Below are 26,217 nucleotides of genomic sequence, written 5' to 3'. Positions count from 1 at the left end.
TCGGACAGAGTGGTGAAGCCTTCGCTATTAGTATCTACCTCTGTTTCCATTGCCAGGTGGTGGTATTTTTCTCCTCTGGATCCTACTTAACAGACATGACCTCATAGCCAATAGCCATAGGACAGCACTAATTCTAGACCCTTATTTTTTTTTTGGGGGGGGGGGGTTCATGCATGGGATAGCAATGCCAAGTGGTTTTATAGCTTGCAAGTATCAAGGAAAAAAGATATACAGCTCACAAGTTGCTGCTGTGTATCAAGCAGCAAATCTCAGGCTGGCTGACTCTCCATGAATTGCAGCTGGGAAATGTGAGCAGCAATCCCTGGAACATTCTGTCTGCCTTACAGTTGGACTAATAAAATCATGCTGCCTGCTTGGCACAAATCATGCATTTAATTGTGCAACATTTCTTTAAGAAATGTATCTGCCTGAGGAAGATTGTGGCATGAGCAGGGGGACCTTGCGTGCCCTGCACAATTTTAATCCATGGAGGCGTAATGTGTTACTAATGGTAATGTTTGAGACTGTGATCCCAGCTCTCTTAAGGTCATTGACCAGGTCCTCCTGTGTAGTTCTGGGCTGATTCCTGACCTTTCTCAGTTCTCCTCCGACTGGGCCAAGGTGGCATTCATCATGTCTCACCTCACCGGAGAGGCGTTGGAGTGGCTTAACCCTCTGTGGGAGAGAGGGGATCCTCTGGTGTCCGATCTCCAGGCCTTCTTCGCGGCTTTCTGGAAGGTTTTCGATGAGCCCGGACGAAAATCTTATACTGCCTCCTCTCTTCTCCGACTCCGTCAAGGGAGTCTCTCTGTGAGACAGTATGCGTGCGTTTCCGCACCCTCGCATCTGAACTGGCCTGGAACAATGAGACTCTGGTGTCTACTTTTTGGGAGGGCCTTTCCGGACGGATCAAGGATGAGCTAGCCGGTCGTGACATACCTCCCTCTCTGGACGACCTGGTGTCATTAGCTACCCGGATTGACATCCGTTTTCAGGAGCGTTCTAAGGAGACGACCCAGGAGAGAATACCCCTGCGTCTTGCACCAACCTTCCAAAGGCCAGTCTCGCAACCAGCATTCCCCCCGGTGTCCTCTCCAGAGTCTATGCAAATAGACCAAGTTAAGATGGTCAAGTCTCGCTAGGAGATTGCTTCTACTGTGGCAGTATAGAGCATCAAACCCGCTCCTGTCCGGTGAGACCGGGAAACTCCAGTGTCTAGGACCGTTCGGACAGGTCATCCTAGATGAAAGTTCTTCCTCTCCGCCCTTGACTCTGTTCGTCTCAGTTACCAGTGATAACACCCGCTACTTCAAGATCGCCTATCTGGATTCCGGAGCCTCTGGGAATCTCATTCAACAGGCCGTTGTGGAGCGTTATGAGATTCCTACCGTACGTCTGGATGATCCTTTTGCGGTTTCCTCTGTGGATGGAAAGCTTCTCTCTGAGACCATCTTGTTTGTCACTGAGCCTGTAACCCTTCAGGTGGGAATGCTACATTCAGAGATCTCCTTTTACATGCTGTCCGGTCTCTCTCATCCCCTCTTGCTTGGCCTGCCTTGGTTACAGAGACATGAGCCCTTCCTGAATTGGAGCTTGGGTGAGGTGTTCCGTTGAGGTTAGGAATGTCATAAGTCTTGTCTGGTTCCGGTTCGTTCTGCTTGACCTCTGTCTACCCCAGCTAACCTACCTGGCCGGCACCCTACAGGTCATATGCGGATGTCTTTGATAAAAAGGAGGCAGAGACACTACCACCTCATAGGCCGTATGATTGCCCCATCGCCCTAATACCTGGTGCTTCACCTCCTCACGGGTGAATCTACCCCTTGTTGCTGGTTGAGACCAGTGCTATGTCTGAATACATAGAGGAGAATCTTGCTCGGGGATTTATCCAGAAATCCAGCTCTCCGGCTGGAGCAGGTTTCTTCTTCGTCAAGAAGAAAGAAGGCTCTCTTCGTCCATGCATCGACTATAGGAGTCTAAACCAGATTACCATCAAAAATAAGTACCCCCTGCCTCTCATCTCGGAGCTGTTTGACCACCTAAAAGGTGCAAAGATCTTCACTGAGCTCGATTTTCATGGGGCGTACAATCTGGTCCGGATTCGCCAGGGAGATGAGTGGAAGACGACATTCAACACTCGGGATGGTCACTACGAGTACCACATGATGCCCTTCGGTCTCTGTAATGCTCCACCTCTCTTCCAGGAGTTAGTAAACGACATCTTCCGAGATCTCCTGTATTCCTGCGTGGTGGTGTACCTGGACGAAATCTTGGTGTTCTCCACTGATCTGCCCTCTTACCGGAGGGATGTTCGTCAGGTACTACTGCGTCTTCGGAAGAATCGCCTGTACGCTAAGTACGAGAAGTGCCTCTTTGAGCAGACCTCCCTACCATTTCTGGGGTATATAATCTCTGAGACCGGACTGCGGATGGATCCCGAGATGGTGTCTGCCGTCTTAAAGTGGCCCCGACCCGAGGGGTTGAAGGCTATTCAGCGGTTTCTGGGATTCGCTAACAATTACTGCCTCTTCATTCCTCATTTCTCCTACCGGACTGCTCCCATCTCTGCTCTCACCCGTAAAGGAGCAAATCCCAGGGAATGGACTTCCGAGGCAGAAAACACCTTTGTTTCTCTTAAGCAAGCCTTCTCCTTCGCACCAGTGCTACATCGTCCAAATTGCAATAAACATTTCTTCCTGGAGGTTGATGCCTCTTCCTCCGGGGCCGGAGCAGTGCTCACCCAGAAATCCTCGTCCAGGCGAATGGTGACCTGCGGCTTCTTCTCCAAACTCTTTTCTTCGTCCGAGCGCAATTACTCCATTGGTGATCGAGAACTGCTGGCCATCAAATTAGCGCTGGAGGAGTGGCGCTACTTGCTTGAAGGGGCTCTGCACTCGGTGGTCATCTACACTGACCATAAAAACCTCCTTACTTGCAGACCGCCCAAAGACTAAATCCGCATCAGGCCAGATGGTCTTTGTTCTTTGCTCGTTTCTGCTTCTCTCTCCATTACCGTCTGGCAGTCAAGAATACTAAAGCTGACGCTCTATCCCGCTATTTTCTCTCTACCAACCAAGAGGAGGAGCCTCTACACATCATTGACCCCTCCAGAATAATGACTGTTGCTCCGTTTGAGCTGTCTCATCTACCTCCTGACCTTTGTAGCGGCTCAGGATCGGAAGAGGGTCTTGGGTCATTCGTCTAAACTGGCTGGTCATGCCAGCCAGAGGAAGATGCTTCTGCTCATTGCCCGACATTATTGGTGGCCCACCCTGCACAAGGATGTTGCAGATTTTGTTGTGGCTTGTTCCTCTTGTGCCCGTAACAAGATACCTAGGCACCTTCTAGCTGGTCGTCTTCTTCCTCTTCCCATGCCTTCTGCTCCTTGGCAACACATTGCAATGGACTTCATCACTGATCTCCCGGTATCTTCCGGTTCTACCGTCATTTGGGTGGTCGCTGACTGCTTCTCCAAGATAGCTCACTTCATCCCTCTGCCTGGTCTTCTGTCTGCACCTTTGTTGGCTAAGGACTTCATCCGTCACATCTTTCGTCTCCACGGCTTACCCCTCCACATTGTCTCGGACCGAGAAGTTCAGTTCACTTCTCGCTTCTGGAGAGCCACGTGCAAGCTGCTGGATGTCTCTTTGGACTTTTCTTCGGCCTATCATCCTCAGTCCAATGGTCAAGTCGAGTGTATTAATCAGATCCTTACCAGTTTTCCTCGGCACTTTGTCAACGCTCACCATTGAGATTGGGTAGAACTGCTGCCTTGGGCCGAGTTTTCTTATAATAACCATGTGAGCGAGTCCTCTGCTAAGTCTCCGTTTTTTGTGGTTTAGGGCCGACACCCCCAAATTCCGTTTCTCATCTTCTCTTCAGTGGACAATCCTGCCGCGGAGTCTCTCGTCAGTGAATTTTCGGTGATTTGGGAAGACACTAGATCTGCGCTTCTTCAGTCCTCCGAGCTGATGAAGAAGCATGCTGATAAGAGACGTCTGGATCCGCCTCTATTTCGTCCGGGAGACAAGGTCTGGCTTTCCTCCAAATATGGCCACCTCAAGATACCATCATACAAGTTGGGCCCTCGGTTCATCGGACCTTTCAAGATTCTGAACCAAATGAATCCAGTGGCGTACAAGCTGAAACTCCCTGCCTCCTTTGGGTTCCCAACTCCTTTCACGTGTCTCTCCTTAAGCCTGTTGTCCTTAATCCTTTCTCTGACGATCCAGGTACCACTCCAGCTCCAGTCTCCGCTGAGAACGTCTTTGAGGTAGAGAACATTTTGATCATCAAGAAGGTAAGAGGAAAGACTTTCTTTCTTGTGGATTGGAAGGGGTTTGGTCCTGAGGAGAGGTCTTGGGAGCCCAGGGAGAACATTCATGCCCCTCGTCTTCTATAAAAATTTCTTGCGGGCCTAAAGAAGAGAGGGCGTAAAGGGGAGGGTACTGTAGCATCGACGTCTGTGCCTCCTGCTGGGCAGAGACGCCGATCCCCTCACTGCCGCGGTCCTGGTCCGGCGTCCTCCGGCTCCCTTCCTGCATCTGCCCGGGGTGCGCGCACCGCTCGCAGTTCCCCGGGCACTGTGCTTAGGGTGCACGCTCCCTCCCTCTTAAAGGGGCCGCGCGCGCCATCCTAAAGAGTCCCTGGCCAATGGCCGGAGGACTTCCCCTATATAAGGTACCTCCTCCAAAATGGAGGTGCCTGTGCAAGATGTTTGTTTGTGTGCTAACACTCTCCTCAGTCCTCAGGTCCCAGTGCCCGCCAGCCTAGATATCAGCCGAGCCTGCTAGCCTGACTATCAGCCGTGCCTGCCAGCCTGACTATCAGCCGTGCCCGCCTGCCTGTCTATCAGCCGTGCCCACCAGCATGTCTACCTGCCGTGCCCGCCTGCTTGCCTACCCGCATCTTCTGTCTCTCTACCAGTCGTGCTCATCAGCTGTGCCTGTCAGCTTCAGCCGTCAGTCTCGTGGAAGTCGCCTACTCTCACAAGGTCGGTCCCAGAGTGGCACCTGGTTCACCTTCCCGGTCCCTCCTTGGTTCATGGAGTCGACTAAGCCACCATGTGGCCAGGGTCGGTCCGGGTAGGCACTTAGTTACGCCCCTCTGGTCCCTCCTTGCTTCACAGCACAGAGGTTCCACCACCCGGATCCGTAACATAGAAATACAAAAACCATGCCCCTGTCTACGCATAATTTGTCCAACCAACTATAATAGTATATAATATGGCAGTCAGGATAAATAGGAGACCACTGTGATTATCTACCCTCAAACCATGCAATAAACATACTGAGGAAATGTCACAGGTGTATAATACTAGTATATACAGTTGAAACCAGAAGTTTACATACAATATATAAAAAGACACATATGCATGTTTTTCTCAATATCTGAAATGAAATCAGAATAAACCTTTCCTGTGTTAGGTCAGTTAGGTTTACCAAAATTTTTAATATTTGCCAAATGCCAGAATAATGAGAGAGAGAGAATGTTTTAAGGCATTTTTATTACTTACTTTTCTTAGATTCTGTCTCTCACTGTTGAACTGTACCTACGATAAAAAATTACAGACCTCTCCATTGTTTGTAGGTGGGAAAACTTACAAAATCGGTAGTGTATCAAATACTAATTTTCCCTACTGTACAAGTAATGAACTTTACATATGATAATTGTATCTGTATTTTCATTGTCTTCTATCAGAAAACAGGGTTGTGTAATAATTTTTGTGTATTAAATGAAGCAACTTCCACCCCAAAAAATTGTATCCAGTAAAAAACTAGACAAACATGGTAAACAGATACTCTTTTGGTAAACAATTATTTCACAGAAATATTGCAAAATCTATAGCAATGCTGACATACTTATCATGTGTTAGTTATAACACCGGTGTCTTATAATGTGGCTGGTGGCCACGGGGGCCTCCTCAGTCACCAAGGACCTGCTGGGCTTGCTGCCTATACACTCCCTAAAGCTATACCCTTAATAAAGATATGCCCTTTTATACCTTCCCTCCTGGCTCAGATATCCTGAAAACGAGTGATACCAGGTGACTACATTTGATAAAAAAATTAGGCTCCTGTTCATCAAATCTTTTACGCCAGAATTCAAGTCTAAAAAACTTTTAAAAGTAGCAAAATTTTCATGCAACTTGGAGTTGCACAAACATTTTTCTAGTTTTAGCATTTTCACGCAAGTTTTGCCCACCGCTGTCAAAATGGATGAAGCTGGGGCAGGCCGGGGGTGTGGAGCCACACCTCATCTACTTCATGATAAGCTGTGGTGTTCCCTACTACACTCACTGACTGTAGTAAGATTTGTGGAGAAGTTGAAGCCAATCGTCAGATGCTCCTGATTCATTAAGGGGTGTGTGCCTCCTAATTAATCAGAAGAGTCTGACTCCAACACCCTCCCTCATCAAGATAAGCATGAAAATCGCCAGTCTCTAGCCTTAGGGTTACTCTGTTGGGCATGCTGAGCAACCCAAACTTTTTTTTTCAAAATCGATCATTTCATCTAGTAAAATTGAGATATCTTGAGCCAAGTAAAAAGGTCACGTAAGACACACCTGCATTTTTGATATACAGACTTATACTGTCAGGTATATTATCAACCACTAACATTAAATGTGAATGTAGTTGAAAAATCTGATCAAAATGGTAGACAATTGCTCCATATACTTTGCCTATGTCAGCAATACATTAATAGGAAAATTTCAGAAGTCTAGGCCATTAGTCTAAGTTCCCGAACTAGTGACAGAAACAGAAGGAGGCAAATGTTTCTACAACTGAAATATGGTTTCCGTTTTAATTAAATGCTCTATATAATGTAGTTCTATCTATAATGAATGACTGTCATATGAGCGATGTGTGTTTCTAAAGAAAACAATTCTTGGTTTATGTTTTGTCCTTTATTTTTACTTTGATGCCCCCAACAATCTTATCAGCACTCCTTTAATTGAAGTAAAAACAGGAAACACTTGTAGGTGTTGAGCTATACCAAGTAGGTGTAAATGAAAGAAAAGGAGTCTCTTTCTTGTCCTACAGAAGACATGTAGATCAGGCAAAGTGAGAAAACACTCACAAGGCAATAAGTGATTACTAATTGTTCAATGCATAAAGATAAGTGCAGAATTTAAAAAACAGAGAAAGAAACACACTACCTTATATTTTCCTGTGAGAATTGTATTTTCGATGGCTATTGCTGTTTCTTTTACAAACGCTCTAACCCTGTATTGGGTAATGATGCCATTTGGTTGCTGTGGTCTTCTCCAGCTCACTGTTATAAAGTTGGCTTCCACTTCTTTTGCATTTAAATCAGATACAGCGCTGGGTACTTGAGATATATATAGAAAAGAAAGTGATGGAAAAGATACAGTAATTAGCAAATGTATATGTCATTTCCATAACGATTCTTCCAACCTGCACATGTAGAACACTTTTATTACTAGTAATTGTCTAGTTAGGCCGGGTTCAGACAGCCAAATTGGAAATCAGGCCAGTCATGGTTGCAAAGCACGGTGGCTCAGTGGTTAGCACTGCAGCTCGGCAGCACTGTGGTCCTGGGTTCAAATCCCACCAAGGACAACATCTGCAAGGAGTTTGTATGTTCTCCCCGTGTTTACGTGGGTTTCCTCCAGGTTCCTCCCACACTCCAAAGACATACTGATAAGGAATCTAGCTTGTGAGCCACAATGTCTTTACATTGATTGCATTATTCTGGTCCAAAGTAGTGAATGCTGTAATTTTTTTTCCACCATTTGGCACACTTGGCTATGCTCTCTTTGTACGGTCTGTGGATTAATCAAAGTGCCGATGCATGTTTACAGCAGGTATGTACTGTGTACTGAGCGGTGACTGAAGTACTGCCGGCACATCTACAGTATATGACTGAAAGCCAGGGGCTCCCGGGAAGAAATAAATTAATTTTCTCCTGGTAGCCATGCTTTCAGTAAGGAAGCTACAGTAGATAAAATTCTAATGCTATCAACCTGCAGATTAACCCCATAAATACTGTTTTCCAGGTTCCCTTTTTATACAGTTGCAATGAAAAGCGTAGTCTACTACTCTATACTTTTCTAATCTATTGGGAGTGTTGGATCCTAATGTGTTATAGTAACAGCATACATGTAAACCAAAAGGACATCCTGTTTACATATGTTTTACCATTAAAATCTATGGGAACATTCTCACAGACAAGATATTCTGGGCATATACTGTATGCCAGTCGTGCACCGCTGATATGGTGTGAATTTAGCCTCACAGCTACAAAACCAAAATCTTCCACGTGCCTACGTAATTGAATTTAGATCACCATTGTATCCTATGTTGATCTACATTTGCTTCATGGCCCACTCTGTGTGAGATATAATGGCCCAAATTTGTATCTCCAACTGTTTAAAGCAAATAAATTGATATTGAGGCAACATCGAATTAATGCAAAGTAATCAATGTGCTATTTCTTTTAAAGGGAATCTGTCAGGTCCAATAATGCTAATAACCTGCAGATATAGGGTTAATCTGCATGCTAATCACGTTTTATAGGTTCCTAGCCACAGTACTGAAAGTGTGTCATCCGGGAGAAAATTAAGTTTATTTCTTCCGGGGGCCGCTGGCTTTCAGTCATGCAGGTGTGCCCAGAGGAATTACTGTCTCCACCCATAGCACTGAGAGCAGCGGCTGTAACGATGCCCCGACAATGACTGACAGCCGGCTCTGCAGTGCATCAGTACTGGGACTGGGCACCTCATAACCCTATTAAACTGTAGATTGACCAGATATCTACAGGTTAATAGCGTTAATGGACACGACAGGTTCCCTTTGTAGCCTGTCAGCTAGTAGATACATTACCATTATATTTATAGATCATAGATTACATCATATTATTTATTACATTATCATATTTGTTACCCCATTTTCACTTTTGGCTTTTCCTTTCTGTTCTTTCAAGATTCATAACTTTTTTTAATTTTTCCATCAACGTAGGGTGTGTTTTTTGTGGGATAAGTTGTAGTTTTGAATGACACCATTCATTTTACCATATAATGTTTTCAAAAATGGGAAAAAAAAATCCAAATATCATGAAATGATGAAAAAAAAATGCAAAACTCGGCTACTGTTTCTTGGGTTTTATTCTTGCAACGTTCTGTGTGTGATAAAAATGACCTGACAGTCTTATTCTCAGGTCAGCATAATTATGAAGATAGCACAATTATAAGATTTTTCATATATTTTTGCAGTTTAAAAAAAAAAAAAACTTTGTGGGCTTGTCCACTGAGCTGTAGATTTTATTCAGAACATTTTCAGGTACATACAATGCTTTTATCGATTTTTACTTCATACTTTGGAGGAAGCGAGGCACCCAAAACAAATGGCAATTCTGGTGTTTTCATTTTTTACTTTACATTCTGTATTTTCTGTAGTGTTTAAATAATTTTATATTTTGAAAGTTTGAACTTTTAGGGATGTAAGGGTACCAAATATGTTTATTTTTTTTGAATGTCAAAAGAAGCATGATTTAAACTTCTGGTTTTTTCGGGGTTTTTTAAGGTTTTTTTTTACATTTTCATAACTTTTTTATTTTTACTTTATTTTTTTAGTTACCTTAAGGAAATTAAACCTGTGATCCTCTTTGACTGTTTATACTATATACTACATTATTACAGTGCTGCAATATATAGTGTAACTGATGTGTTCTTAAGAAACTCATTTAGCTAACAAGTATATTAATGTGGGAATCATCTGATATTAATTGTCCAATCTAATCTAATGGTGTCAAATACTGTTCAAAATGGGGTAAAATTAGGATGGGATACAACTCTCTAACTTTTACCCTATCCTAATTTTTATCTCTGAGAGATCTCAGCAGGGAGGAAATATTTGGGTAACAAGTGTCCGACTCCTTACACATCTCCGTATGTTCTGTTCAGGAAGTGTTCTCCTATGTACTCCTAGGTTCACAGCCCACACGGGAGAATAGACATACTCTCAGTATCTATCTAAAGCAGCCATACTTGATTTGGGTCTATGGGCACTATTATCACTATAAAGTACAGGATTCATGTCATTAAAAATGTCATTAAAAGATCTTTCGGATGACAGTGTGAATGAGCAGCATTTTTCACTTTTTGAACATTTTTTCATTGTAAAAAGTGCTGCATGTAACCATGATTTCCCACAGCAATTAATGGACATGTAATGCTGCAATAGAAGGATATCACTTCACAGTTCCTAATCAGAACAATTAGAGGGTCTTTTGTTTGCACACAGGCTATTGACACTTAATTAAGAGATCACAAGTACAGTAGGCCTAAACTCGCCCTCCATTCAAGCTGCTAAGTCCATGCTACAGTGCTACTGCTATCACCCTGAGATGCCCTGCACAAAAAACACTTAATGATGTGTTAGGTTCCACCCTGCACCTTGCCAGGGGAAACAAAGGTGTCAATGCTAATCACCACAGTAGTGTAGAAAGGTCAAAATCACACCATGATGTCACCAGACAAACAATTGAAAGCCTGGTGTAAAGGGCACATCCAAATGCTGGTTAGCAATATTACACTCATATATCCATGCTTATATCTGGATGAATGACCTCCTACTGTAAATTATAAGGCCCGTTGTGCCCACAGGAGTCACCAGGGAGGTCAGGGGCCATAGTAAAAAACAAGTTTGCGACTCAAGTTCATTTATACAGGTGAAAGAACTCCATGTTATCTCAAGTTATCTTGTCAAGATACTAGTTTTGATTTATATTCTGAACATTGAAATTGGACCCCCAAGAGGGAAAAGTCATCAAGTTATGGAAATCACAGGATCGATGCAAAGGTTAATGATATGCAAATGATAAAAAAAGGTAACAAAATTTTTGATACATCTCAATTTATCTAGTATCGAGTATGTTATTAATAGTTGTCTGAGGAATTAATGTACTTGGGCACACAAATCATCAAGATTCGGTGCTGGCAACGTCATTTGTAATTGTTGACCAATAACATCTCAGATGTGCTTGATGGAAGACAAGTCTGGAGATGCTTCAGGCTATAGTAGCGCATTTAGAGCACGCAGGGTGCTAACAGTAACACAAGCAACATGCAGTTCGTTAGTATACCTGAAATGATGACTAGAAGGGTTCGGCTCCAAAACCAAAAACATCTATGACATCCCAGCTACTGCACACTCCACACCACAATCCCGGGACTAGGACCAGTGACTCATTCCCTCGTAAAGCCATCTTCATAGCATTGCCCATGTGGTCTCCAGACAAATCTCTGGCCATCATTACAAGACAAAAGCGGGACTCATTGCTGAAGAAAATAGACCATCATTCTAGCTTCTATTGCTCTATTCCATCCTTTGGTCTCCATCTGAAGACCACATGGAAAACACCTTAAGGAGGTCTTCATAAGCGAATGTCATGTCGGTCCTATTTTTAGGATTATGGGGTGGGGTGACATAATGTACAGAAGCTGAATCCCTCTAGTCTTCATTCCAGGTACATTAACAGCTCGGTTTTGCATTGATTTGGTCTTGGAACCAGTGGTATAGCCATTTCTCCAAAGTGTCCCAGAAGCCGTTTTTCAACAAAACAATGCCAGACCACGTGTTGCTGATGCTACTGTGAGCAGTCTACATGGCTAAAATGTGATACCATGGCCTGAAGCATCTCCAGACATTTTTCACTTTCAGCCTATCTCGGCTGTCATTGGTTGGCAATTGCATAGCCGCAATTGCCAGCACTGGATCAAAATCATTTGGGTGCCAAGTTACTTCATCGTGGCAGAACATTCCTCAGACAGCCATCAATAACTTCACTGATAGCAGGCCAAAGGGTGTATTTCTTATTTGTGTCACTCATAGAGAATTCTGAATAAGTCAAGATGTCTTTTCAAAATTTTGTTTCCATTTTTTCATCATCTGCATATCATTAATATGTCTATAGATTAATGTGATTTCCAAAATGCCACAACTTTTCGTCCTTGGTGTTGCAATTTCAATGTTGAGGAGTATAGTAGCAATTACGGACACATCAGAAGCTATTATGTTATTATTATCTGGCTATTTAGCTGGCTCCCTGCCTCTAATTAGTGCCAGTTGTAGCATAGTTTAAGTGGTGTGCACTTGCTCTGTAATCTGTGTTCCTGTATTTAATGTTTGTTGCACGACCTTGGACCTTGCCTTTGACCATCCATTTCCCTTGCCCTTTTGTCTTGATCCGCAACTTTCCTGGAATTCTGACCTCGGACTGTGACCTAACTACACCTTTGCCTTAACCCTTTGTTTATGATGCTCCCTCTGGGTATCTGACCCCAGACATCTCGACTACTCAGTCTCATGGCTTGTCCGTGAGCAGTGACTAGCATGACACTCAGGTTAGTGTGCATTAGAACGAATCATGAAGTAACTCATGTCTACACACATGCACTGTTTTTGATGTTGTATGGACATTGTAGTCCACACACTAGACCTATTGCTATTAACAGACATTTCCCATATGATAATATTTGTCATATAAAGTATTTTGCTATTATTTTTGGAGGATGCTTCCAAGGTTCTCTGATAAACCCAGTATAATGTGGAAGAAACACATTAGAACTCGTAATACCCTGTTTTAGGTCATTTCTCTCTTTATCTGAGAAATATTACAGTACTAAAGTCACTCACTACATTTATATGTATCTTCATACTAAAATAAGCATGTTGTTGTACAATGTTTATTGTCTACTATTATGCACAGGTAGTTATAATTTTTTTTCATTAAAAGTAAAGTTTTTTTCAGAATTTCTTTCATCTTTAATTAATGGGTATTGTGTATAGTGCAATGATTACATAATAGAGGTACATTTTTCTTCATACTGCACATCAGCTACTGCAGAACTTCTTTTAAATATCTAAGAGGGAAAGTCCTGCACATTATTGTTTGATTTATGTTCTACGGTGGCAACAGGTCAACTGTGGCTGGAAATAGAGACTTTGTGGCTGCATCTCTTTAGCTTGTATTGTACAGGAAAGTCTAAATCACAAGTTAATTATCAGAGCTAAAAGTAGTCTGGTGAAATTCTGTAATGAACAGAAAATGAACCTGTTCTCACTATTTTAGGTTGCAGCTTTTACAGTACTAGAGTTGCGGTCCTACAAGGGAGGCATTGTTTTTTCACATGCACAACCTGCAGGATACATTAGTCAGTCTGCATAGATAGGACACCTGGAATATACCCGAGACTGACATGTGCATATCTCATCTATACTGATAGGACCTGAACAAGGGGCACCTATAAACCATGTCTCAGCACACCAGGGCCACCAATATATCAGTTTGCAGTTAAATCTTCCCAAAGGCGTTAAGCTAGCAATCATTATAATTATTATCAATAATTATCCAAAATTTTTACAATTGTTAATGATAGAACACTTATTGATTATGCTTTTCATTTTTGTTTTATTTATTTTCAGTCATTGTCAGCAGGCGGGGAGAAGCCAAAATCGGGGCAGCATGCATCTACTGACAGGTTCTCTTTAAAGGGATATTCCCATCTCCAAGATCCTATCCCACTATGTACTAGGTGAAGTAATAATAATAATATTAGAAAATACCTCCAATTAGAAATGTAGTATAGTTCTTCTGATTCACTATGGCGCTTACCATGTGCAGGCATTGCAGTAGCTTAAGTATCCATGGTTACAATCACTAACAACTAACTGACTGTCACTATATAAGTGGTCGTAACCATGGATACCTAAGCTGCTGCAATGCCTTGCATATGGTAAGCGATTTAGCGAATCAGAAGAACTATACTACATTTCTAATTGGAGGCATTTGCTAATATTATTATTATTAGACTAACTACATATTAGAATAGGATCTTAGAGATGGGAATACCCTTTTAAGTGTTAGGAGCATCCTGTGGTTATGATAGCTTGTCTGTAGAATTGTTATTTGCCATTACCTACATCTATAGTAGCTGTTCAGTATAAAGGAGGCCCTGTTTTGGGATCTTTGGGGAGTATAAGGGTCTAATTTTATATAGGTAAACTGTCTGAAGGTGGTTATTTAGGTTTTCTAAGGTATGTATTTATTGAGGGGTTCTGGTGTGCGTGGTAGTTAGATTCACTGTGGCGTGTGATGAACGGGTCATGTAGTAATTGTGATTCAAATTTTGTTGAAGGTATCCAATATAAATGAGAGGAGCATTAGGCCAAAATAGTGCACCACTTTTCACTCCACTGTGATTCTCCATTACATCTGTTTTAATACCTTGGAAAGTATAATTTTTCAGTAGAAAATGTTAAGACTCAACTTTCCAAGATTGCTATATATAGTTCAATGATCAATAAGTGCCATATATACAATTAACTAAGTGGCAGTGTCATCTCCTGTATTAGAAAAACAGTCATTTCTACATCATCCTCTAGTCATATTCTCTAAGCTAGCATTTACTACAAATTACTAAATAATGTATGGGCAAATACTTTCATTTTTGATGTGGTTGGTTTATTTCATTTTTCAGTTGTTCTTTTTCATTTTTTTACACTAATTATATATAGAATGATTGTGATTTTTTTTTCCTTTTCAGGGAAACATGAAAATTACAAGTTTCTAAAAACTATATGCAATATACAGAAGCAGAACCTCACTGTGACTGTGACGCATTATTATATACTGCCACCATGTGGGCACAATATCAATCTGCAGTCGCTGGCTCTGTTGCTAAATTCCCGGTCCTATATTTTTTTTAACATTGTAAACAAAAGCTTTGTAGTTTAATCTAGGACTAGGAAATAAATGGAGATATGTTTTAGTTAGATTAAACTCAAGCGTATTGGTCCATGAAAAGCATCTTGAGACCTCAGTTAGACGTCCGTGTTGTATCCATTTTTTTCACTGACCCATTATATTCTATGATGATTATATTCTATGATGCTAATCACATGTCCATGTGTTTTACGGACCGTGTGTCCTTGCAATACTAATGGAGACATGTCCGTTTTTTCCCAGTATCAAGGATGAAAAGGGACAATTTAATTCTATGGATCCATGAAAAACACATTCAGCACATGGATGGCATCATTGTGCCATCCATTTGCTGTCAGTATTTATCATTTCAAAGTATAGAAGAAGCGTTATCATATATTTAGTTATCCATCTTATGCATCCTTGAAAAACACTGATGACACACTGATGGTAAAAACAGACAATTGGACCATACACTAATTACACTGATGGTAAAAATGGACACACGGACCATACACTGATGACACTGATGGTAAAAAAGGACTCACGGACCAACGGACCATATACTGATGACACACTGATGGCAAATACAGACACACGGACCATACACTGATGACATACTGATGGTAAAAACGGACACACGGACCAATGGACCATATACTGATGACACACTGATGGTAAATACAGACATACGGACCATATACTGATGACATACTGATGGTAAATACAGACACACGGACCATACACTGAAAATCTGAACCAGTACAATAATATATCACCATAACCAAGTTTTGAGTATTTGAAAAAATCAGTATGAACACACTCTAACTTAAACTGAGTTTTATGGAGCAGAAGCTCACCAAATCCTCCTAATAATCTCAAATCTCAAAGTTTTAACACTTTTTAAGTTTTAACATAGCCATGACACATTATGAATTGCTACATGTGTACAAAATCAGAACCACTATCAGTACATGAATGCAGCACCAGAACCACCATCAGTACATGAATGTGGCACCAGAAACACCATCAGTACATGAATGCAGCACCAGAACCACTGTCAGTACATGAATTCAGAGATAGAAGCACCATCAGTGCGCTAATGCAGCGCCAGAACCACTATCACTACATGAGTGCAGCGCCAGAACCACCATCAGTACATGAGTGCAGCGCCAGAAATACCATGAGTACATGAATGCAGCAACAGAAATACCATCAGCACATGAATGCATTGCCAGAAACACTTCAGTACTTGAATGCAGCACCAGAAACACTGTCAATACATGAGTGCAATACCAGAAACACCGTCGGTACATGAATGCATTGTCAGGAACATTTGAGTACTTGAATACAGCATCAGAAACACCATGAGTACATGAATGCAGCACCAGGAACACCATCAGTACATGAATGCAGCTCCAGAACCACCATCAGTACATGAGTGCAGTGCTAGAACCACGTTAGTACATGAGTTCAGCTCCAGAAACACCATCAATACATGAATGCATTGCTAGAAACACCTCAGTACATGAATGCAGCACCAGAAACACTGTCAATACATGAGTGCAATACCAGAAACACCGTCGGTACATGAATGCATTGTCAGGAACATTTGAGTACTTGAATACAGCATCAGAAACACCATGAGTACATGAATGCAGCACCAGGAACACCATCAGTACATGAATGCAGCTCCAGAACCACCATCAGTACATGAGTGCAGTGCTAGAACCACGTTAGTACATGAGTGCAGCTCCAGAAACACCATCAATACATGAATGCATTGCTAGAAACACTTCAGTACATGAATGCAGCACCAGAAACACAATCAGTACATGAATGCAGCACTAGAAACACCATCAGTACATGTATACAGCACCAATCTTAATACAGAGATCAACTGTAATGTCAGGTCAGCCCCATATATGTTTGTATTGCAGTAACCTACAATTCCTAGTATGTCCTCATTAACAATGGTAAGGGGATGCTAGGAGCTATTATTGCCAGCCATCATCGGCATGTGGACCATACAGGAACCACAGTACTGATGAGACGTAGTTAGTATCTCAAATATTTACACCCAGGCACCTTACAAGTGATATCTTCTCCAATTGGAGTCATTCCCATCCCTTTTGTCTCCATGTAGCACAGACATTATTATGAAATATCATGTCCAAAGCTTGTCTTTCCAGACTTCCCTCTTCTCTGTCTTAAGCAGCACTTGCCGACATGGTGAGCTTAAAAATAAAATCATCATTATACTGCCCCATAAATAAACATATCTTCCATGCGGCACCCCTGAATAAATAATTGCCCATCACTGTGCTTCCTGCACAAAATATGCCCCTACTCTAGCCTTCTCCAAAATATCCCCCTACACTGCCCCTCTGTATAATATTCTGCTCCATGCTGTCCTTTTCCATAATATGCCCCCACACTGCCCCATTCCAAATACTACACCACCCCTTTCACAATCCCCACTAATTGTCCCATAATGTCCCCAATAATGTGCCCTATAATGTCCCAAATTGCCACATTATGTGCCCACATAGTAACACAACCCTTCCCTCCCTCGGCCCCCTCATCTAAAAGCATGACATTTAACCTTCATCTCCTCAATGGAGTGCTTACTGATGCCCGATGTCTCCTCTGCCTGTGCGGCCACAGCTCCGGCAGCAGTGTGATGACATCAGTAGCATGCTGACCTCATCACACCCTTGCACGTTGTGACTGGGGCTGACGGGCGCTTCTCTGCCCCTGTCCTGGCACCACAGTGTTCAAATGTATTCCAAGCGAATGAATGCGAAGGAGCCAGTGCATTTCCGGACAGCTCTGAGGGCCACACAAGATCCATCGGCAGACTATATGCGGCCCGCGGGTTGTATGTTCTGCAAGCCTGCTTTAAAGGGAACCACGGGCAGCATCAATCAGAAACTGGCTGTGCAATTGCAGCCACTCATGTTTTACTGTGAAACGTTGAGTTTGGAGCTTCCTCTTTAACCCCATTGGCACCCTGCAATTGCGATACAAAGTGACACATGTCTGATTTTTAAATGTACCTCTCTCCATTAGCTTTACACGCAGCCTCTGTATATGAATAGTAATCATCCATGTATGTAACACACACAATTAGCACGAATATAGAGCAACACACTGGGGTTTCCACATCAAATTAGTTTCCCCTGACCGATAAGATAGTGGAGAGTGGGACGTACCCCTACTCCTGTGATTACACGCTGTTGTATGACAGTGTTTTTCTCTGTTTATTTTTTCTGTTTGATGTCGGGACTGGAGGACTTGTTCTGCTGTTCCGCTGAGCTCATGGATTGATGCGGCAACACAAAGTCAAATTGTTACATTTGATCAGCTTTTGACAAGGGAAGTGGTCATTTTACTGGGGCTAGAGCATTGCATTAGTGTGTTGAAAGTTTGTGAATGTTATCAAAGGCACAATATTCAAATATGTCCATACACAGGTTGATTTCTTTCTTTGGCTAACAAAATTTTTATGAGACTTGAAGACTTTGGTTCAAAGTCGAAAATGCATTAGCTTTAGCCCTTATAATACTTTATATTTTATTGGATGCTTTTGTTTTACATTTTATATTAAATAAGCTAATTTGATAATACCATATGACAGCGCCTGATGGAAACTCATTCTTCTACCATAGGAATTCATCTGCATGTAAAGCATGTAATTTTTAAAGGAACACTTTGATTCCTATTACAATTTAATCCCATCCCATTGATACCTGTGCAGAGGGCTCAAGGAAGCATGCTGAGACATGTATCTTCTTCACATGTCCATGTATACAGATGACTGGTAACATTCTCTGTGCATAATAGCTGATCATAGCTGCAATCCCACCCACCTGTCTTCGCGGAGGAGAGGACTAGATCGAATATGTAAAGCAAAGGTACACACACAGTCCTATAGAGAACCCCTCAATGGAAGTGATGCTCAACTCTGGTCAGGTATCCTGGTACGATCCTGATCCTGTCCTTCTATTACCTCCACATGCCATAATAGGGGCTATGGCATAACTCAATAATCTTATAATGTAATGCCCTATCACCACTGTAATCTGTACCATTCTTTCTTGCTCTAATTTCCTTACCTTGTAGGCTTTCTACATACTGTAGAAGTAATGTTTGCCATATAAAATATAATCCACTGAATGGAAAAGTGGAAAGCTCATTTACTTCTATTTAGCCTTACTGCACGATCCCAGTGTATGCTTCTGAATCCCTGACCTTAGCTATTAGTTTTTTCTTATAACAATACATTTTTACCTAATTCCTTGGTTCACTGTGCAGCTTGTGGCAGCAATAACTATTACAGCGTATTGTACATGTTCCACATGTATACAGTATGGTGTATTTAGGTCAAGAGAGAAATACTGTAAGAAAAATGGCGTTACCTTCTGCTGGAGTGAAAACAGATATGTTGGATCGGGGCCCAACACCTGCACTCGTTTCTCCACTGATGTATGCATCATAGGTTGTGAAAGGAGTAAGGTTAGTAAAAGTAAACTTGAGATCTTTTGTGCTGTTATCCAGAATACGACCTGATGAGAAAATAATTCAGTGTGTAAGGAAAAGAATGCTTCATGTCTTAACTGTATAAGCATTGAACTGAATTATTGAAATAAACTGCTCAGTCAGGAGTTACAAAATGATATGAAAGTCAGTATCTATAAATGAAGATTACCTGCTATTTTTTTGTCTATAGCTTGTTGACTGGTTCATCTCAATTAGAGCAGAGCTGTGAATTATAAATGAGTATCTACAATGTCTACAGGGAGTCTGAGACACACCTACTGTCACATCATTGGTTAAGGCATCTGCTTTCTACCTCCCTGTGCAGCTCTGCCTCCTCTGATAGGCTGCTGTGTATAAACACAATTCCATCACAGGCTCAATATAAACTAAAAAAAACAACCCAAAAAACCACTGCAAAATAACAAAAGATAGCTGGCACACGTATACTGAGGCAAATTAACCTTAGAAAGATGGAGCATGAAAGGACACTAATTTATGACTTATTAGGGCACATGAATTTAATAAGAGGAAGGGTAACATTGCCTCGCCCCTTACCGGTAGATTGGGTAATGCTACTTGACTTTAAAGAAGAACTCCCATCTATATACAGTATATACAGCGGGTGAAATAAGTATTGAACCTGTCACCAATTTTCTAAGTAAATATATTTCTAAAGGTGCTATTGACATGAAATTCTCACCAGATGTCGGTAACAACCCATCCAATCCACACAGGCAAATAAATCAAACATAGATGTCCATTAATTATCAAACCATAGATGTCCATAAGTTATGTCTAATAATGAGAAACATAAACATGAGACATAAAGGTTGGGTACTGGCTCATTTTTATTGCTAAGCCAACCCCTTTTTGTTTCATGCCTGACTTATGGACAGAGAGAGGGACTGGTTGCTCTATAGTCAGCCAGCCCCCTTTACTCATATAAATAGTCTTGTACTGATGAAGAAGCAAATCTCCTGAGAAACCCAAGGCAGAGTGGTAGTGTTGGGACTGGCACTGCTATTTGTAGATCGGGGAGCTTTCTTTAATTCAGGTATATTAATACATTTTATCTTTTTGCACATTACAAACATTACAGCAACATATGTTCAAGCAGTAGATAGCCGGAAATGCTCACCCTACAATCCATTTAATGAGTGGCAGCAAATAGAGTATGGAAGGCAACAGCCTCAAGCGTATCTTACTGCATGTCAAAGACTTACCAGTTGGACCATACAATTCAACTCTGTAACTAAATTTTCCAGTCACAATAGTTGGAGCATCCCAAGTTACAGAGAAGGATCTTGCTGTGATGTTGCCCTTGACAACATTCTGAGGGGGGTCTTCAGGAACTGAAACAATAAATGAATATTTATTAATATATATTATATTAATATATTCTAAGGCTAACATGCCATTATATAGTGGTCCCTCACGTTAAAGCGGCTATACTCACTCATCTAAAGGTAATGAAAAAAGACAATTACATATTAAACACTCCTTTGTTTTAGCACACAATGATATAACATCAACCAAAAAGAAGTCAAATGTGTTTACATTTTTTATCAAATAATAACAATAGAATAATGAATTAGAATGTTCCCAGGATGTTCAAGAAAGTCATTCTTTCTTCGCCTTATGTTTATTCAACTCTAATAAGCAATACAGACTAATACATTAGTATATCGTCCATTCACCAGATGATCGTTTGTGGTTCCAACATCAACCTACTTTTATCTTAACTATCTATTCTAATTACCAAAAATGTTAACTTTTCTGAGCCAATGTGATGTAAAACCACATTCAACTGAAATTGCAAATGTCAATGCCTATATAATATGAGCATGTACATTTCAATATTACAAAAAACTGTGAATCAGCACAGCTCAGTGGGTAGTAGTGGTGCCACCCTTTGGGTGTTAGATTACTTTGAGCTAGTGCTGCTTGGCTGCATAATAGCACTTCAAAACCTAAGGTAAAAACAAAATTAGCAAATACCCAACAGTAAATAAATAGCAATAGTGCATGAAAATAACATAGGTTACTTAGTAAACATAATCTTGATAAAAAAAAATGTAAAAGCCATCCCACCACGTCAAGGTGACCCTATTTGGGACGGTCCTAACCTGTAGTATTAAAACCTTACGATATGTAAACTATTTTTACTAACTAAGTATCCTATGTTATTTTCAGCACTATTGCTATTTATTTATTTACCGCAAGGTATTTGTTCACTTTTTTTTATCTTAGGTTTTGTATGTTTAGTGGCCAGTGTGAACATGAGCCTACACTGTTATGTTCTGCTACCAGAGCTAAGGAAAGAGAGGAGATCTGTCCCTACGATAGAACTCAGCTGAATCCCTACGATGTAACAGGGAACCTGATCCTGCGATCAGACCTGCTAAAGTCCTAAGCTAGTCTGTACGAAGACCTATAGATGTGGGGGAGGAATCCCTACAAGTACTAAGGACTGGGAGGAATATGGGACACCTCCTAACAGAAATAGTAGCAGACAGACGAACAAACAAAATATAAAGAACATAGAGGTCAGTAAACCAAGCAAACTAACAGAGCAAGACACAGAGCACAGGCTAGCTAGAAAGTAGATATACAATGAAGTCCAGCAAAGCCAGAAGGGCGGAGCAGGATTAAATAGGCCAACAAGGTCATGTGACCAGCAAAGGAAAAAAAACCTAACAGCAAGGTTCTAACAGTACCCCCCCTTCTAAGAGGATCCTCCGGATCCCCTAGGACCAGGCTTATCAGGAAATCTCCTGTGAAACGCTCTGATAAGTCTGGACGCGGAAACATCATCTGACCTCACCCAAGAGTTATCCTCGGGTCCGAAACCTTTCCAGGCCACAAGATACTGCAAACTACCTCTATACCGTCTAGAGTCAAGGATGCGAGAAATTTCATATTCCCCGTCCTCCACCACCGGAGGAACAGAGGCAGAGGCGTCACCATCCGACACAACAGCTTTTTTTAACAGAGAGACATGAAAGACCGGATTAATTCTCCAGGAGGTAGGAACCTCCAACCTAACAGCAGATTGGTTGACAACCTGAAGCACCTTAAAGGGCCCTACAAACTTGGGACCCAATTTCTTAGAAGGAATCCTCAACCGCAGATTCCTAGAGGACAACCAAACCATGTCACCAACAGCGAACAAAACCTCCTGTCGTTTCCTATCAAAGTAGTCTTTAGATTTTCTGTTGGCCTCCTGAAGATTACCACGCACATCCGTCCAAACTCTTTCCAAATCACCGGAAAAATTCTCCTCCTCAGGCACGGCAGATCCCAACTTGGAGAACGACCCAAACGACGGATGTCTCCCAGAACAACAAAAAAAAGGCGAACAACCAGCAGAAGAAGATGTATGATTGTTCAGAGCAAATTCGGCAAGTGGCAGAAACTCAGACCACCCCTCTTGATTGTCTGCCACAAAACAACGCAAGAACTGCTCAACATCCTGGTTTTTCCTTTCTGTCTGGCCATTAGATTCAGGATGATATCCGGACGAAAACGACAAATGAATTCCCAACCTGTCACAAAAGGCACGCCAAAAACGAGCCACGAACTGAGGACCCCTATCAGAAACAATGTCAGTAGGAACGCCATGAAGTCTGACAATTTCCTTGACAAAGGCCTTAGCGAGAGTTTTAGCGCAGGGCAGTTTGATGAAGGGAACCAAGTGACACATCTTACTAAAACGGTCCACGACCACCCAGATGACAGTAAAACCCTCAGAGGGGGGAAGGTCAGTTATAAAGTCCATAGCCAAATGTGTCCAAGGAGCACTGGGGACCTCCAAAGGACAAAGCAACCCCGCAGCAGGAGTATGTGAGGACTTAGATCTAGCACATACAGTACATTGGCGTACCCACTTAATGACTTCCTTCTGCCATCCAGGCCACCAAAAACTGCGACCCACCAGTCTCTTGGTCTCAGAGATTCCGGGATGACCTGCCAACCGAGATTCGTGACACTCAACAAACAAATCTCTCCTAAAGGTCCCAGGCACAAACAACCTCCCATGAGGAGTGTTAGATGGGGCATTCTCCTGAGCTTTAAGAATCTCATCTTCCAAAACGGAGTCTAAAGCAGCTATCACAACACCTTCTTGTAAAATGTTTTCCTCTTTCTCAGCACCGACTATGGGAGAAAAACTGCGAGACAAGGCATCCGCCTTAACATTCTTAGTACCAGGGATGTAAGTAACGGAGAAATTAAACCGCGAGAAAAACAGTGCCCACCTAGCCTGACGGGCATTCAGGCGCTTGGCAGCGTCAAGATATATCAGATTTTTATGATCCGTAAGAACCTGAACGGGAAATTCCGCACCTTCCAAGAAGTGGCGCCAGTGTTCAAATGCAAGTTTAATAGCCAATAATTCCCGATTACCAATATCGTAATTCAATTCAGTCTCCGAAAATTTTTTTGAAAAAAAGGCACAGGGATGTAATCCATCCCCGTTATCCTGAGACAATACTGCGCCAACCCCCACAGAGGAAGCATCAACCTCAACCAAAAACGGCCTAGTAACATCAGGCTGCATAAGGATGGGAGCAGAGGTGAACCTCTCCTTGAGATACACAAAAGCTTCAATGGCCTCAGAAGACCACTGAACCGCATCAGCACCTTTCCTGGTGAGATCAGTCAGAGGTTTGACAATACTAGAAAAATTTTTTATGAATTTTCTATAGTAATTGGCGAAACCCAAAAACCTCTGTATCGATTTCAAACCAATAGGCCTAGGCCATTCCTGCACAGCCTGAACCTTAACCGGATCCATCTCAAAACCTTTGCTGGAGATAATGTAGCCCAAAAAACTAATTCTCTGTACAGCGAACTCACATTTCTCCAGCTTAGCAAAAAGCGAATTGTCCATTAATAACTGTAATACCTCACGCACGCTCCGCCAATGAGACTCCAGATCTGGCGAATAAATCAAAATGTCATCCAAATACACAACCACATTTTTACCGATCAAAGGTCTAAGGATGTCATTAATCAGATTCTGAAAAAATGCAGGAGCATTAGTAAGACCAAAAGGCATAACCAGATTCTCAAAATGACCCACAGGAGTGTTAAAAGCAGTCTTCCATTCATCACCCTCCTTCATGCGCAACAGATTGTATGCCCCCTTAAGGTCAATTTTAGAGAACCACTTGGCCCCCAATAACTGGTTAAACAGATCAGGAATCAATGGCAGTGGGTAAGGATTGCGTACCGTAATTTTGTTAATCTCACGAAAATCCAGACAAGGACGTAAACCGCCGTCCTTTTTTTTTACAAAAAAAAATCCAACCGCCACAGGAGACTTAGAGGGCCTAATGTGACCGGCGGCCAAACTTGTCTGTATGTATTCCTCCAAAGCCTTCCTCTCAGGAATAGTAAGGTTAAATAAACGACTTTTAGGAAGAGTCGCTCCAGGGACAAATTCAATAGAACAATCATAGTCTCTATGGGGAGGCAAAACCTGCGATTCCTTCTCAGAAAAAACTCTCCAAAAATCCTGAATAGGAACAGGCAATTCTCCCCTATCCAAAGCTGCAATACGCCCGTTACAACACTTGTCATAACATTTATGGCTCCAGGATTTAATTTCACTGGTAGACCAATCCAGTACAGGATTGTGAAATTTTAACCAAGGCAATCCCAATATTACTGGAGAAGGCAAGTTATTCAACACTACCAAATCCAATTTCTCATGGTGAACACCATTAATAGTGAGAGGAAATTCACAGACCTTGAGAGTAATATTCTTCAAAGGGGAGCCATCCACAGAAACCACAGCAATGGGGGATGATAAAGGTTCAGGTTTTAAATTGAGTTTTTCCATGAATCCCCCATCAATTACATTCAGTGTAGACCCGCAATCAACAAACACCCGAAATTCCATTAATTTTTCCTGAGCAATCGTGGAAGCAGCTAAAAATATACCCTTGGAATTTAAACAGGCAATACGGGCGTGACTGACCATTTTTTTTTCTTTCTTCATACGAAGCTCACAGCCTTTAATCAAATGACCAGATTTTCCGCAATAGAAACACAAGCCTTTCGAAAAACGACTGTCTTTTTCTTGAGAGCGAGGTGCCACCGATCCAATCTCCATCGGTTCACCACTGTTAGTACACACATTATCATAACCAGAAACTGACATAGCAGAGGATTTGCTCTCATTAACCCTAGCACGCAGTCTTCTATCCACCCGTATAGCTAATTGCATAGCCTGTTGCAAATCCTCAGGTGTAGGATAAGCAATTAGCAGGTCTTTAACCCTTTCACTGAGCCCAGCAAGAAATAGACTTTTCAGAGCAGAATCGTTCCACCCTGTTTGAGTGGACCAACGACGAAAATGTGTACAATATTTTTCGACATTACCTGATCCTTGTTTTAAACGTCTCAACTCAGTCTCAGCTGATGCGACACGGTCAGGATCATCATATAATAGTCCTAAAGCAGAAAAAAAACTATCCACTGATCTGAAGCATGTATCACTAGGTTGCAAAGAAAAGGCCCACTCCTGAGGCTCTTTGCGCAAAAGTGACATTATGAACCCTACGCGCTGGGATTCATCCCCAGAGGACTTGGGTCTCAAACGAAAATACAATAAGCAAGCATTTTTAAATGAAAAAAATTCTCGATGTTCACCAAAAAATAAATCCGGCAAACATACCTTAGGCTCCAAGAAATGTGCTCCAGAACAGTTACTCACGTGCTGACGGAGCTCGGCCACTTCCAGAGAGAGTCCCTGCAGGCGATGAGCCAAATCCTGAACCGACACCATGATGGAACAGAAAAATCTTTCCTTAGAGAATTTGCTGGCTGGACTTACTGTTATGTTCTGCTACCAGAGCTAAGGAAAGAGAGGAGATCTGTCCCTACGATAGAACTCAGCTGAATCCCTACGATGTAACAGGGAACCTGATCCTGCGATCAGAC

General features: G+C 42.0%; 1 protein-coding gene across 1 annotated transcript in view; it reads right to left on the bottom strand.

Annotated features, from left to right (window-relative positions):
• The window catches only part of PTPRQ (protein tyrosine phosphatase receptor type Q), an 814,679-nt gene that overhangs the window by 374,487 nt on the left and 413,975 nt on the right, over nt 1–26,217 (bottom strand). The window contains exons 25-27 of the mRNA XM_073651596.1: nt 20,493–20,621; nt 19,149–19,295; nt 7,160–7,332 (exon numbers count right to left, since the gene is read on the bottom strand). Of these exons, the coding sequence (XP_073507697.1) occupies nt 7,160–7,332; nt 19,149–19,295; nt 20,493–20,621 (449 nt within the window). The remainder of the gene's footprint in view (nt 1–7,159; nt 7,333–19,148; nt 19,296–20,492; nt 20,622–26,217) is intronic.

This window comes from Phyllobates terribilis, unplaced genomic scaffold, assembly GCF_046119375.1.
Source record: "Phyllobates terribilis strain yellow unplaced genomic scaffold, ASM4611937v1 Scaffold_11__3_contigs__length_659146591, whole genome shotgun sequence".
NCBI classification, from domain to species: Eukaryota; Metazoa; Chordata; class Amphibia; order Anura; family Dendrobatidae; genus Phyllobates; species Phyllobates terribilis.
The sequence above is the reverse complement of the archived record's forward strand: the minus strand, read 5'-3'. Positions and strand labels throughout refer to the sequence as shown.